This window comes from Scyliorhinus torazame, chromosome 5 (assembly GCF_047496885.1).
Source record: "Scyliorhinus torazame isolate Kashiwa2021f chromosome 5, sScyTor2.1, whole genome shotgun sequence".
Taxonomy (NCBI): Eukaryota; Metazoa; Chordata; class Chondrichthyes; order Carcharhiniformes; family Scyliorhinidae; genus Scyliorhinus; species Scyliorhinus torazame.
The window spans coordinates 289,487,663-289,502,493 of NC_092711.1; the positions used below are offsets into that span (position 1 = coordinate 289,487,663).

The 14,831-nt window shown below is 45.1% G+C and overlaps 1 protein-coding gene across 8 annotated transcripts in view; it reads right to left on the minus strand.

The window, feature by feature from the left end:
* Positions 1 to 1,431: 1,431 nt before the first annotated feature.
* LOC140421196 (serine/threonine-protein kinase PAK 3) overlaps positions 1,432 to 14,831 on the minus strand; it is a 313,927-nt gene continuing 300,527 nt past the window's right edge. For all 8 annotated transcript variants that reach the window (XM_072505715.1, XM_072505708.1, XM_072505711.1 and 5 more), the window contains 3 exons: positions 10,889 to 11,085; positions 7,944 to 8,081; positions 1,432 to 6,147 (listed from right to left, as the gene is read on the minus strand). In XM_072505715.1, the coding sequence (XP_072361816.1) occupies positions 6,061 to 6,147; positions 7,944 to 8,081; positions 10,889 to 11,085 (422 nt within the window). In that variant the 3' untranslated portion in view covers positions 1,432 to 6,060. The remainder of the gene's footprint in view (positions 6,148 to 7,943; positions 8,082 to 10,888; positions 11,086 to 14,831) is intronic.

Consider the following 14,831-nt stretch of genomic DNA (forward strand, 5'->3'; position numbering starts at 1 on the left):
CTCCCCATGTCTGTGTGGGTTTCCTCCCACAAGTCCCGAAAGACGTGCTGTTAGGTGAATTAGACATTCTGAATTCTCCCTCAGTGTACCTGAACAAGCGCCAGAGTGTGGCGACAAGGGTATTTTCCCAGTAACTTCATTGCAGTGTTAATGTAAGCCTACTTGTGACACTAATAAAGGTTAATATTATTATCTGTCTGAGGCAGCAGATGTAAGGCATAGGTAAGTGAAAAAGCAGTAATTAATTCACTGTATCTGCCTGCATTGCTCTTTAGCTTCCAAGCTGGGTGACTGATTGGCCGGGCGTGGGGTTCTCTGCTATGGCCGATTCTCTGCTATGGGGGGTTCCCTGTTTTGGGGGCTTCTTTGCTATGGTGGGGGTTCTCTGCTGTGAGGGTATTCACTGAAATGGGGGGTTCCTTGTTATGGGTAGGTCCCTGTTATGGGGGTTCCCCAATTTGTTGCAAGGGTTATCTGCTATGGGGGAATCTCTGATATGGTGGGTTCCCTGTTATGGTGGGTTCCCTGTTATGAGGGGGTCTTTGGTGTGAGTCTCTGATGGGTTCTCTGGTGGGGGGCCTGTTGGGGATCTCTGATGGGGTGGGGGTGTCTGCCAGGGGTTGGTGAGAGATGGGCTGGGAAGGATTTGCATTGTGGGAGGGAGGGAGCCCTCTGTTTGCCTTGGGGACATCTACCTTAAATCCTAATCTGATTTCAGCTCTGATGTCAGTCTCATTGTATTTTGGCAGGAGACATGCTGGAATATTTAAATGACTTGCCAGAGGTCCAGCGGCCTGGACATTTGGTTGGACTCAGAAGTTCCTTCCGTGCCAGAGTAAAATCAGCTCTCCAAATCCATGAAATCAATGTTGGGATACTAATGCCGTCAAGATAATCCATCTAAAATTCCCCTGTGCCATTTTAGCATTAAAGTGTTTGAAACAAATGCTTAACACTTTAGTTATGGCCCAATTCCAAGGTTCATACATTGTGGTCAGGTGAGTAATTGTGAGTAATTATAAAGCTTCCATTTTACAGCAAAGAAAGCACGGTAGCATTGTGGATAGCACAATTGCTTCACAGCTCCAGGGTCCCAGGTTCGATTCCGGCTTGGGTCACTGTCTGTGCGGAGTCTGCACATCCTCCCCGTGTGTGCGTGGGTTTCCTCCGGGTGCTCCGGTTTCCTCCCACAGTCCAAAGATGTGCAGGTTAGGTGGATTGGCCATGATAAATTGCCCTTAGTGTCCAAAATTGCCCTTAGTGTTGGGTGGGGTTACTGGGTTATGGGGATAGGGTGGAGGTGTCGACAGTGGGTGGGGTGCTCTTTCCAAGAGCAGGTGCAGACTCGATGGGCCGAATGGCCTCCTGCACTGTAAATTCTATCTATGAAAGATATATTTAAAAATTAAAAATGAGCACGGCACAGTCTGCTATTGTTTAAATGACTTTTATTTGCAATACTTTAGGTCAAAGCTTCAAACTCCAATTTTTTTGTGTTTTTTTTTCTTTTTTACACTAAAGACACTATTCATGCACAATCCACGGTTTAAATGAATTACTTCTATTGCTTCGACTCGTCTGAAACATTTGGAGACCAGACGGAACGAAAAAAAAGAAAATAAAACATAAACCAATAACATAGCTGAACGCTGAGGTTTGGGATTGTGTGCGCAACAAAGTCATTTCCAGCATTTCCCAAAATTAAATTAAAAAATTGTCAAAAGGAAAAAAAAAAATCCAGAGTACCATTTTAAAAATTCATTTTCACAGTAGCAGAAATTTCACATCAAATGTACAGGTAACACGTCTTCCAAAAGAGGATGTACAAGCAAAAAAACAGAAACAAAAAAGATGTCATGATACGTTGAACAACAATATTCCATCCTATTCCAACGCTTAATTTCCTAGAGTTTGAATGTATAACATTCAGCGTCTCTTGCAATTATTCTTAAAATACTCTTATTAACTACAATTAAATTTTCTTATACATTTAAATGAACACATCAGTGATTGTGTTTTTTAAAGATGGTGTCAGGGGAGTGTGAAGGCAACTCATATTGCCAAACAAACATGTAAGGAAAGATTAAAAATCGTGGAATGGTTCTTATTTTAAAAAAAATTTGGTACAATTTTGGCCTAAGCCTTCTGAAATCAAAGTACTGTTGGGATGTTTACAATGAGCATTTCCTTGATCTTTTAAAAATATAAGTATTTGCTTCCATGGTACTGATGAGGCAGGTTAGATGACCAAACATTTGATACCCAAATGATCATCCATGATTGAGTTTTTTTTTGAAAGGGTGACTAGAAATGTTAAGAAAACGTTAATTTCATCCAGCTCCCTCTGATGGCGCAGTGTCACGAAAAAAATAAGAGTCAAAAGGCATCGGCCAACCAGCCTTTGTCACCTCATTCAAGTTGCCCATTTCTCACTGCAAGTCTGGATGGTGTCAGCAGACAATGGGAGCTGTGAGTAGTTCACAGCACTGCCCGATTCTGTCCGCCTCAGCTACTGAGGCTCAGCAAAACTACTAGTCAGCAATCAGCAGCAGGAAACTTGGCTGATTCTCACCTCCCCCTCCCCCCACTCCATAGCGCCAAAGATGAGTGCTGTTGCTAATTATAGCATCCATACTGAGATCAGCTAACTTAGCACAGACTGGGGACTGAACCTTCTGGTACATGGGTTAGCAGTACACCGACGCTGAACTTCATTTAATGACCATTTTTTTTTTAAAAGGAAGAAAATCGTTTCTTCAGCCAAAGATTTTAATTGTGATGTCGTGTTCCCTTATATTTGGTTAAAAATTGTACTCTTCAAAATAAATCTTTCCCCCAAGGAAAGAAAAACATCAAAATTAAAAATGGCTCTGACTTATCGTTGAAATTTTGCATACTGAAAAAAAAGAGTTCCCTCCTTTTGGTTGGCCTTTGAATGTGGTTTGTTTGGAGTGAATGAACTTTGAATCATCTATGCTGGAGTCTCTGACAAGATCCCAGATGTTCAATATCTTAGCAATAGAAAACCTTTTACTGATTAATAGATTTCTCAGAAATACTTTAATTTTTATTGTTTGAAAAAAACCGATAACGAACTGGTCTAGAGCTTGAGGGTTCCACAAAACTGTTGAAAAAGAGAGCTCAGGAGAGTTTCCAAAATGTATTGAATTTCCTCGATTTCCAACTGCAACTGAACAGTAACACAAAGCAAAGCCTCCCTCCTTCTCTGTCTCAGTAAAGTTCCCCGCAGGCTCTCTGGCTTCATGACAAACTAAGAATATTGCTGGATAAGCTCTAAATATTGGGAGCTTGCGTACTCTTAGCCAGAAATGTATATGTATATTGTAGGTATCGTTACAATACACCATTCCCACCATTGGCAGATATCATCAAACCCTTGAACCACATTGGGCAAGGCTGATTTTTGGCCTCATTTCATACTTCAGTACAGTGACCCGTATCGCTACTCATCAGTGGTTAGCACTGTTGCTTCACAGCACAAGGGTCCCAGGTTCGATTCCTGGCTTGGGTCACTGTCTGTGCGGAGCCTGCACGTTCTCCCTTTGTCTGCGTGGGTTTCCTCCAGGTGATCGTTCCTCACACAAGTCCCAAAAGACGTGCTGTTAGGTAATTTGGACATTCTGAACTCTCCCTCCGTGTACCCGAACAGGTGCGGAATGTGGCGACCAGGGAATTTTCACAGTAACCTCATTGCAGTGTTAATGTAAGCCTACTTGTGACACGAATAAAGGTTATTCTTATATCAAGATACCAGAGAGCATGAACTCATTTCGCTCCTCTGGTTTAGTTAAACGTTAATCAAAATGGCTTGTCCACTGATGAGGGCGTGTGCACCAATGTTTTGTGACCATCCACTTGTGATACATTTAGCTATGGATGCAGCTAGAAGTAAGACTTGGGGGAGGGATTAAAGAATGTCACCATGAGAGTTATTCCATCAAGGTAAAGAATGATTACATCAGGAGTAGCAGGGAAGGCCTGCAGTGTCGTCACTAGATGAATACCTTTATAAATAAGAACACCCGAGTTTCTAACTTGGTGTGACGTGATGGGCGATCTCTACTCAAGAGATTGCGCTGCCTATTCTGCTCAGCCCAATGCTGTGGAATATTGCATATGTATTTAAATATCATTCATAAAAAGGTAGTTGGCTATATATTCTGGATGTTTTTAGTGACAGGTCTCCACCGATTAACAGTGAAACAGAGGTTCTATGTGTCAAAAAGAATAATGAAGGATCTCCACAGTGCATTATTTCTTCTAAGTGTTAGCATCAATGTCTTTGGTCTGTCTGCAAACCAATTAGAGCCTTTTCACTCAGTCTCAGGTGAGGTTGACACCATTTTCTTTTAGAAAAGTGCCATAAAGGAAACCTTGTATCAGCCCAGTGTGTGCCTACCAGTTGGAGGATTGGAGGACCAGACGAGGGTTCAGGGGCTACGTGACTTCACTATGGGATAGGCGTCCTCCAATTGGGGGAAATAACTATCCAAGTTACACTGAGGGGTGAGCAGATAACCTTTCATTTTCATTACCCCCACAGAGCTTACTTTCCTTTTAATATAACATGTCAGCTCACTCTAGGAGAAGGCAATAGCTTTTGGCAGAGATTAAACAGTGCACTTATTCAGTGCAAAAATGTAAACTGAAGTGCCTGTAGAAAGTTCATGAAGGCTTGAGATATTATTTAAAAGGACATGCAAGCACCTTTTTGTTCTGACAGAAATTAACCATTTTTTTTAAAGTTCATATGCTGATGGGATTCTAGTTTTTCACGTCAATTTAAATAGTGCAAATATTGGAGCTTTGTTTGCCAATATGAGTCAGTCAGTAATCCTGTTGTAAGGATGGCTCCTGTCTGCCCAATGGTATTTGGGTACACAAAATGGGAAGATACTTTCTGCTCATCTCAATTCCTACTGTTTTATTATTATTAGATATCAAATTTCCTGGGAAAATAGCTTAAAAACTGTGGAGGAGAAAATGAATGCTATAATATATGGACACACATACACTTACATACACACAATGCTTCTACTCCAATCCTTTTAAGCTTCCTCGCTAAATGATTTCTACCACTGAGACAGAATCATTACAAGAGGATTTGGTCTTTCTCCATTTGACGCAACTGACATTTGGGTTCCAGCCACCTTACAGTGATGGTGTAGGGACACTTGGACCTTCCCTTTGCCAGGAGTGGCTTCCACTAATTCAACAATCTACACTACAATTGAGCCCGCCCTTGTCTAACAGCTTTTCGTCAATAGAAAATGAAACCTTTCCGCAATACTGTAGTTGATCAGAAAACAAAAATATCGAGATATCCAACAGAAAGCCCAACAGTTCCAACTCCCTTATCAATAAATATTAAGAGAATATACTAAAGAAATTTGAAGAGATACACCTGTAAAAAATATATATATACACACAGGCAAAAGAATTAAAACATTGTTCGTCACAGAACAGTGAATGTGTTACAAAGCAATACCAAAGAACTTAAGGCCTCTTTATTTAGTCTGACAGTGTATCTCTCTTTTGGAAGCATGGCATGGTTTAGTACCCTCTGGAACATTAAAATACCCAGACATTCACTTCACAATCACGGCAATGCCTGAAGAGTTGTTTTTGTTCATCAAAATCTGATTACTCAATTGCTAGTTTCCAGCAACGAGTCCCTTAAGCCTGGATATTTTACAAATTCTCTACTTAGAACCCCCCACCACCCCCACCTAAGTGACCAAATGTTTTTTGAAAAATTTAGATTTTTTTTAAAATGTTGGTAGCAGAAAAGTGAAAAATTAAAAACAAAACACCACAATGCCGTATCTGTTGAAAACCAAGACTTCAGATGGGACCAAACAAGGTGTTAAGATGAGAAGAGACATCATTGTAGTGCCCCAGCGCTGTGCTAGCTTTCTCTGCCCTGAAGTGGAAAGAGCACGAGGTTTCTCCAGGTGAGACACTGTCCAGCTCTGGTTAGCCCCTCTATGAAGACAGGAGGGAGGGCGAGAGGGGTGACGACAGAAACCATCCCTTGCTCTAACGGTTGTTTTTAACTGCCTCCTTCGCTGCGATTATCAGAGGGGTGAGGCTCGAGAGAGGCTTTGCAAATTTCAAGAACGGATGCTGAAAGAAAACCAGAATGTATTGATATACAAAACTAAGAAAAGGCAACATGACTAACTTTGCCAGAACTAACTGGTAAACTGCATAGAGATTGCGATAATTAGGGTTTTCAGGCTAAACTGTTGGCTGAAGCCGAACAGTATTACAAAGTAAAGTTGAAACAAGAGAATATCTCAGTGAACAAGGCAAGTTGATTTTGTCTGGGCTTTGACATTGCTTGTGCTTCAAAACATTATAATCCCAAATTTCAACTGATGTTAGACATTTTAGATGACAATGGCTCAATGGGTCATTAGCCTGGAATAGTCTTGGTGTTCCTCCATTCCATTGCCCTAACTCTGCTGGAAGTGTTGTAGAAACCTTTCTTGTGGACATAAATAGGGCTTCCTACCACCCTTCCAGCAAGGATATGAGACGGGGCAATGCAGGGAGGTTTCAGGCCAATGGCACTGCAACACCCTTGTCATGGAAATACATCATGGCTACTCGATTGCAAAGCTCAATTCGCATCAGTCCATATCGAGACCAGGCGCTGTGAGCTTCATCAGCATTATACCTCTCTTGGTGTAACCACACACTCTGCCAGGTTCATGTATCAACAATGTCTATGTAGGTAAGGAATTAAGCCCCTAAGGAAAGGATGGAGTGCAGACAATTAGAAAACAACTGTAAAGCTAAATTGCCGAAGAAACTACATTTCAAACAAATCAACTAAGCGCTATCTCGAAACAGACCAAACATATTGGCAAGGAGCAAACATGTTCCAGAAGAATCTTGCAGCAGATGGAGATTCAGCATGTATATTTTACAATTGGCGGGTGAAATTAAAAGCTACAGGGTTCCAAGAGCTGCCTTCAAACAGGAAGTATATCTGTTTGTGAAATTTAAGCTGCTCACAATCAGCAGATTCAGGGTTGGAGAATGAAGTATAGTTTATTACTGGCATGTAGGGCTGAATCCTCCCAGCCCAGGGGAGGTTGCGGAGGGCATGAAAGTCTCAATGGAATCGCACCAGATTGGTTCCAGGTTTCCACCTCAGAGCACACTTTCCAGGGGCGGCTCCTAGTGGTGTCAATAATCCGCCTGTAGTAGCGGGTAACCAATTAGGGTTCTTAATAGGGCAATCAGTTACTTTTTTGACAATGCTGCACAGGCTCCCCAGTACGTCAGGAGCCCAACAATGCAGGGGAAGCAACTTCACAGCAGGAGGTCCGTGATTTGCAACATCTGTGGCTGTTTATCAATTTGCCGTCAGTAAATTGCAGTGCTCAGGTCTTCCCAAGCAGATGACATGCCATGGCAGCCACTTCATGGGGTGAGTGTCTCCACTAAAGTTGTGCCTGTTGCAATGGCAGCCACATCCCTCCTTCTGAAGGTGCCGCCAAAGAACTGGTGCTGCTCTTGATCCTGACTCCTCAATAGCACCCACAGTGTGAAGGAGGCCCTCGCCCTTGCTCAATGGCATGCCTTACCCTGGAATCTTGCATTTCCCCCAAGTGGATGGGACTCCTGTAGCTGGCTTCTTAATTGGCTTTATCTGGAATGATCACACCTAATGTCTTGGCACAGTCACTTTCAGAATCACAACGCACCCAGCAAAATTCAGCCCATGGTGGCCCTGTCAAGCACACCCCGATTAGGTTTTGCATGGTACACACTGGAGAGTTAAATTGCCATTACTCTGCCCAAACAGTACCTTCATTGCACCAGAGCGATATTTTTCCCAAATATTTTGCCGCAAGTACTAAACCTAGCAAGATAATAGGGGAAATATTAGAAATGTTTTACTACTCAACCTGTAGAAGTTCCTTGGCTGCGCCCCGGCGCTCGACGTCCATCTCCAAGCAACGATTGAGGAAGTCCCTGAAGACTCCCGAGAGCTTCTCTGGGTTCTGCAGTTCTGGGGTCCCATTGGTAGCAATCAAATACAAGGCCTAACAATCAAAAGCACCATCAACAGAAGTGGCATTGGTAGAACACAAAGAAGCTTTCTTTTAAATGACATGTAAACATTTGAAATCCATAAAGGTAAAGGTGAAGATGACCACAAGAATCTAATTACATGAAAAAAAATCAAGACATCATTACTCTTTGAGAATTCTTCTTTAAACAGTGGATGCTGGGTGATCATTAAGGGGAAATGAATTGCAGAGCTGTAAGGCTGGCCTTGACCAGCTATTTGAGATAAGCTGGGAAGGATGAAAATAAAGGTTTGGGAAGGTCATCGGCTTCTTTTGGACCTCATATATGAGCAATTTTCATCGTTGCCAGATAGATGCCAGTTTTGTAGCTGTACTGCAATAGTTTGACTAGGGGTGTAACCAGTCTGTGTGGAGTTTGCATGTTCTCCCCGTGGGTTTCCTCCGGGTGCTTTGGTTTCCACCCACAGTCCAAAAATGAGCAGATTAGGTGGATTGGCTATGCTAAATAGCCCTGTAGTATCCAAAGATATGCAGGTTAGGTGGATTGGTCATGATCAATGCGCAGGACTATGGGGATTGAGCAGGGGAGTGGGCCTTGTTAGAGTATACCTTCGGAGGGTTGGTGAAGACTCGATGGGCTGAATGGCCTCCTTCTGGACTGTAGAGATTCTATGGATTCTATAGTTCTGAGGCATAAATCTCCAGCACTGCATAAGTGATATTGGAGCCACACGACCTTCCTAAGGCCAGTGTGCTCAGCTGTTTCTTGATAACAGGCAGAATTAATCAAATTGAGTAAGAACTGGAATCTGTGATATGCTGAGGACCTCAGGAGGAGGTCGGAGATGGATAATCCACAGTGCACTTCTGCTGAAGATGGTGGCGAACATTCAGCCTTGCCCTCGTTACCCGAGATTCGGACTTTACAGGAGTATTTGGCAAATTCAAAATTCACTCTGGTTCCTGTGAATCTTGCTCTTCCTTCTGAGTTCCAAATATATCAGCTAACTTGGAATTTTATCCGTCCTATATCCTTAATGTTTTGAAATCAAGATTCATTGCTCAATCTCAAATTCAATAGTTCTCAGGATCTCAAACTGCAAAAGTTTATACCTCCCTCAGTCTTTCATTCTCATAAAATTATTTAAAATCTAAGTTTAGTGTTCATAGAATCATAGAATCCTTACAGTGCTGAGGGAGGCCATTCGTTCCATCGAACCTGCATCGACCCTCTGAAAGAGCACCCAAACTAGGCCCACTCCCCCGCCGTGTCCACGTACCTCTGGGCACCAAGGGGAAATTTAGCATGGCCAATCCACCTAACTTGCACATCTTTGGACTGGAGTACCCGGGGGAAACCCACACAAGCACGGGTTGTGTGTAAAAACTCCACACAGACAAAAAAAAAATTTCACACAGACAGAATCAAACCCAGGACTCTGGCGCTGTGAGGCAAAAGTGCTAACCACTGTGCCAATGTGATTTGGAAATAGCTTGCTGCATGTTAATTGTTGCCCACTCATTTAGATTCAATATAAACGCAACACTACGAGCACAAAATCTTGGCTCTTTTCGTGGTTATTTTCATGGAATAAATCTGTTCAGCCAACTGGTCAAAATAAAGAAGATCAGGGTTACATAGTGGATAGGAAAGCACAATTCAGTCAGCCCACCAGCTGAACAGTCAGAGGTAAGCCCACTGCCATTGGCCCAGGAAACCACCACCGATTTTACAGTTATCAGACTGTAACTACGAGATATTGCAGCTTCTGCGTGCCCTCTGTTGTGCAGAGGTGTGTCCAAATTGGAGGGTTCCTTCAAACTCGCAGCAGTAAAATACCAGCAGTGATGGGAGGAGGCCCTCAAGTGGTCATTAATTGGCCCATGGGTGAGCAGGCTGCCCATCACCTACCCCCACACTGGTAAAATCCCAGTGTAAGCAGATAGTGGATGTGCACAGTGAGCCCCCCCTCCCCCCCCCGCCCCCCCATTCCCCCTGCCCTACTCCCCACCCCACCACTTTGCCTCCTGATTTTACTACCATCCGCTCTTCCAGCCCACTCCAGGGGTGAGGGAATGTAAAATTCAGGCCAGTGTGTGTCGCCATGTGAACTTCTCTTTGCTAGATAAAAAAACACGGACGATCAAAGCTGGCTCAGACTGTAGATTACTGAACACATTTATTGAATATAAAACTGAAGAACAGAGTTCAGCACCAATAATATAATTATGCTGATTAGAGACTATACCAATTAACCTGGAAGGTCCAAAACAACAAACATTGCCGTTCAATATTAAACTGACCCTTGAAATATGATTCCTTTATTTGGTTATTGGTACTATGGATCCCGCTGATTAATGCCACATGTTTATCGGCTTCTAGCTGGTTTGAGTTTAGCACCGCCGGTGGCTAGGTTCAGGGCTACACGTGGAAAATCCCAGCTACAAAACTTCCCATCAAAGGCACTAAAAAGATTCAGGGCCCTCGCTCTGACCTGACAAGTCTTTATCTCGAAGGTTACTATCAATTAAATCTGCTGAATGTCAAACATGCTGTTGCTCAACAGAATGGAATGGAATGGTTCGATCCAATAGTCTCTGTCAAAAAATGCCCACCAAAGGCTTTCTGAATACAGTCGTCTCTACCTTGGCCTGAACTGTAAATATCAGCCAGACTCTAATACGTGTTTCTTACAGTTTCAAAATTCACCCAAGGGAAGTAGTCTTAATCTGCATATACTGTGGCCACTAATGATAAAATCGAATCCACCACAGTCATCCATTTTCTCACAATCCTTACAAAAGTGAAAACAACTTACCCTGAGAGGGTTTTCATTCAGATAAGGCGGTTCCCCTTCAATCATTTCAATTGCCATAATTCCTAATGACCATATGTCCACTTTAGGACCGTAGGCTTTCCGCGTCACTACTTCTGGTGCCATCCAATATGGCGTCCCCACCATTGTGCTCCGTTTGTTCTGCTCGGGGGTGATCTGAGCGCAGAATCCAAAATCCGCTGCAAATTTTTTTTAAAAAGCTCAAAATTACCAATATGAAATGAACTGCAGCTTCTGACCCTCCAGCCCAGAGAATTAATCTAAAAAGCTATTTCATAGGAACATAGAAAATAGCAGCAGGATTAGGCCCGAAGGCCCTTCAAGTCTGTTCCACCATTCAATATGATCCTGGCCTATCTCCAACTCGGTAACTTGTTCCCACTTTTTCTCCATATCCTTTGATCCCTCAACAGCTTTCTGTGATAGCGAATTCCACAAGCCGACCACTCTCTGAGTGAAGACATTTCTCCTCTTTTCCATTTCGCAGCTCCAGTACACAGCTCTATTTCTGGGATCAATGACTAAAGGTTACGCTCACCCAGAAAAGAGGAGAGAACCTGGGGCTGGATTTTCTCAGCCTGGGGCCAAGCCGGAAAATCCACGCGACCGGCGCGAATCACGCCACGCCGCCGTCACGCGATTCTCCGCAAATCGGCGATATTGGTGCTGGCGTGGTTGCCACAGAGCCGGTTGGGGGCCGCTCTCCTCGGCCGGCTTGCCGATTCTCGGCCCGTGATGGGCCGAGCGGCCATCGTGAATATGCCGCGCCCCGCTCGGTGCCGAGTCCTCAGCCGTCGGGAACTCGGCGTCGAAGGGTCGGGGGGCAGCCTGTGGGGGGTTAGGGGAGGTCCGGCCCTGGGGGGAGCCTCCGATGTGGCCTGGCCCGCGATCGGGGCCCAGCGATCGGCGGGTCGGTCTCTCTGGCTGGGGGCCTTGTTTATTCCGCGCCGGCCCCTGTAGCCATGCGCCATGTTGCTTCGGGGCCGACGCTTTGAAGGATGGCGCCGGCGCAAATGGCGCCGATTCTCTGCACCACGGAGAATCGCGCGACGGCATCAGGCGCGGTTGCGCCAATTCTCCGGCCCGCCGCGGGGCTCGGAGAATCCCCCCCCCAGGTTTTAAATTGCAAGGCCAGATTGAATAAACCTGTCTTGTATTCCCTTACATAAAGGAGTTTGAGGGGAAGGTGATGCGATTGAAGACAACAGGATTCAATGAGGTAGATATTATGAAATTATTTTGCTTGGTGCAGATAATCCAGAACACTAGGGTATCATCTTAAATTTAGAGATAGGTCTTTCAGTGGTGAAATCATATTTTCATATAAAGAATACTAAAAATGTTAAGCTCTCTCGCTAAAAGGCTCTGGATACCCAGACAATTAGAATTTCCAAGATGGAGGCTGAGAGATTTTGCTTTGGTAAGCGTGTCAAGAGAAATGGAGCAAAGGCAGGAAAATGGAATTGAGATGTTTATCTGCCATGATCTAATTGAATGGCCGAGTCGGTTCCTATGTTCTGAACTCACAGAGAAAGAAATAATGGTCTGACCAGGTATCAGAAGGTGGTTGGCACCAGTGGAACTGTGCTCTGTATTTGCTGATTAGCAGGGAGGAGGTATTAAAAAAAAAAAGAAACTGGGAAATTAAACATTTCAATCGTTTTGATCATAATTATTAAGAAAAGAATTTCAATTGGTAGTGGGAGATTCAGTGATGGTAATGTCGTTGAATGTCATGTGTTGATGGTTAGATTTTCTCTTGTTGGAGATGGTCATTGCTGGACACTTGTGTGGCACGAATGTTACTTGCACTCATCAGCCCAAGCCTAGATATTGCCCCGGTCTTGCTGCATTTGGACATGGATTGCTTCAGTAACTGAGGCTATGGAAAAAGGCAGGGGAATGGCACTAAGTTGCAATCTTCATTTGGAGTTCTGTTGCAGACGTGATGGGCCTAGTGGCCTCCTTTTGCGCCATAACAATTTTGTGATTCTGAGTCACAAGTTGTGCTGAATATTGTCCAATCATCAGCAAACATCCCCGTTTCTGACCTTATGATGGAAAGAAGGTCATTGATAAAGCAGCTGAAGATGGATGGGCCTCAGACCCGAGGAACTCCTGCAGTGATATCCTGGAACTGAGATGTTTGACCTCTAAACACCACAACCATTTTTGTATGTACCAGGTATAAGACCATAAGACATAGGAGCGGAAGTAAGGCCATTCGGCCCATCGAGTCCACTCCGCCATTCAATCATGGCTGATAATTAGCAGAGATGACTCCAATTAGCAGAGAGTTTCCCCCCTGATTCCCATTGACTCCAGTTTTGTTAGGGCACTTTTATACCATACTCGGTCAAATGCTGCCTTGATGTCAAGGGCAGTCACTCTCTCACCAAGGGGGCGATTCTCCGAGCCCCGCGGCGGGCCGGAGAATCGGAGCAACTGCACCACCACGCCCCGACGCCGGCGCGCGATTTTCCGAGGTGCGGAGAATTGCCGCCATTTGCGCCGGCGTGTTTGGCGCGGCGCCGGCTGCAGGCCTCTGGAATCGGCGGGGCCGCCGATTCTCCGGCCCGAATGGGCCGAGCGGCCGCTCCGACACGACAGAGTCCCACCGGCGCCGTTCACCCCTGGACGCTGCCGGCGGGAACTCTGCGGGAACGCTCGGGGAGGCTCCTTCACTGGGGATGGGGCCTCCGAAGGGGTCTGGCCCGCGATCGGGGCCCACTGATCGGCGGGCCTCCTTTCATCCCCTGGCAATATTATAGCCCTGTGGAGCGGCCTATGGGAGGACGGCCACTGCGCATGCGCTAGTTGACACCTGCCCAACTACGCACACGCGGGACCCAAGGCGCCGCGTCTTTTACGCGCTGCCGGATCTCTGACGCCACGCCGAGGCCCCGCCCCCGCTAATCGCGCCACGCCCCTGCCAGCCCCACGGAGGCCCCAGAAGAGGGGTCTGAGAACAGGCGCCGACACTTAGACTCTCGGTGGGAGAATCCCACCCCACATCTCTGGAATTTAACTCTTTTGTCCATATTTGAAACAAGGCTTTAATAAGGTCAGGAGCTGAGTGACATTGACGGAATCCAAAATGAGTGTCAGTGAGCAGGTTATTGCTAAGTAAGTGCCGCTTGATAACACAGTTGATGACCCTTTCCATCACTTTACTGCTGATTGATAGTAGACTGATAGAGCAGTAATTAGCTGGGTTTGATTCGTCCTGCTTTTTGCGTACAGCATATAATTGGGCAATTTTCCACATTGCCGGGTAGATGTCAGTGTTATAGCTGTACTGGAACAGCTTGGTTTGTGTAACCGCAAGTTCTGGAGCACAGGTTTTCAGAAATATTGTCAGAAGCCATAGCCTTTGCAGAATCCAGTACCTTCAGCCATTTCATTTTATAAAATAAATTTAAACACCCAATTATTTTTTTCCAAATAAGGGGAAACTTAGCAAGGCCAAACCACCTACCCTGCATATCTTTGGGTTATGGGGGCAAAACCCACGCAAACACGGGGAGAATGTGCAATCTCCACACGGACAGTGACCCAGGGCCGGGATCAAGCCTGGGACCTCAGCGCCGTGCTAACCATTGCGCCACTGTGCTGCCCACCTTCAGCCATTTCTTGATATCAAGTGGAGTGAATCGAGTTGGCCGAAGATTGGCATCTGTGTTGCTGGGGACCTCTGGAGAAGACCGCGATGGATCATCCATTTGGCACTTATGGCTGACGTTTGTTGCAAATGTTTCAGCTTTACTTTTTGCGATACACTGGGTTTCCCATAATTGAGGATGAGCTATTTGTGGAGCCCCCTCCTCCAGTCAGTTGGTTACTTGTGCACCACTATTCACGACTGGATGTGGCAGGACTGCAGAGCTCAGATCTGGTTTGTTGGTTGTGGGATTGATTAGCTCTG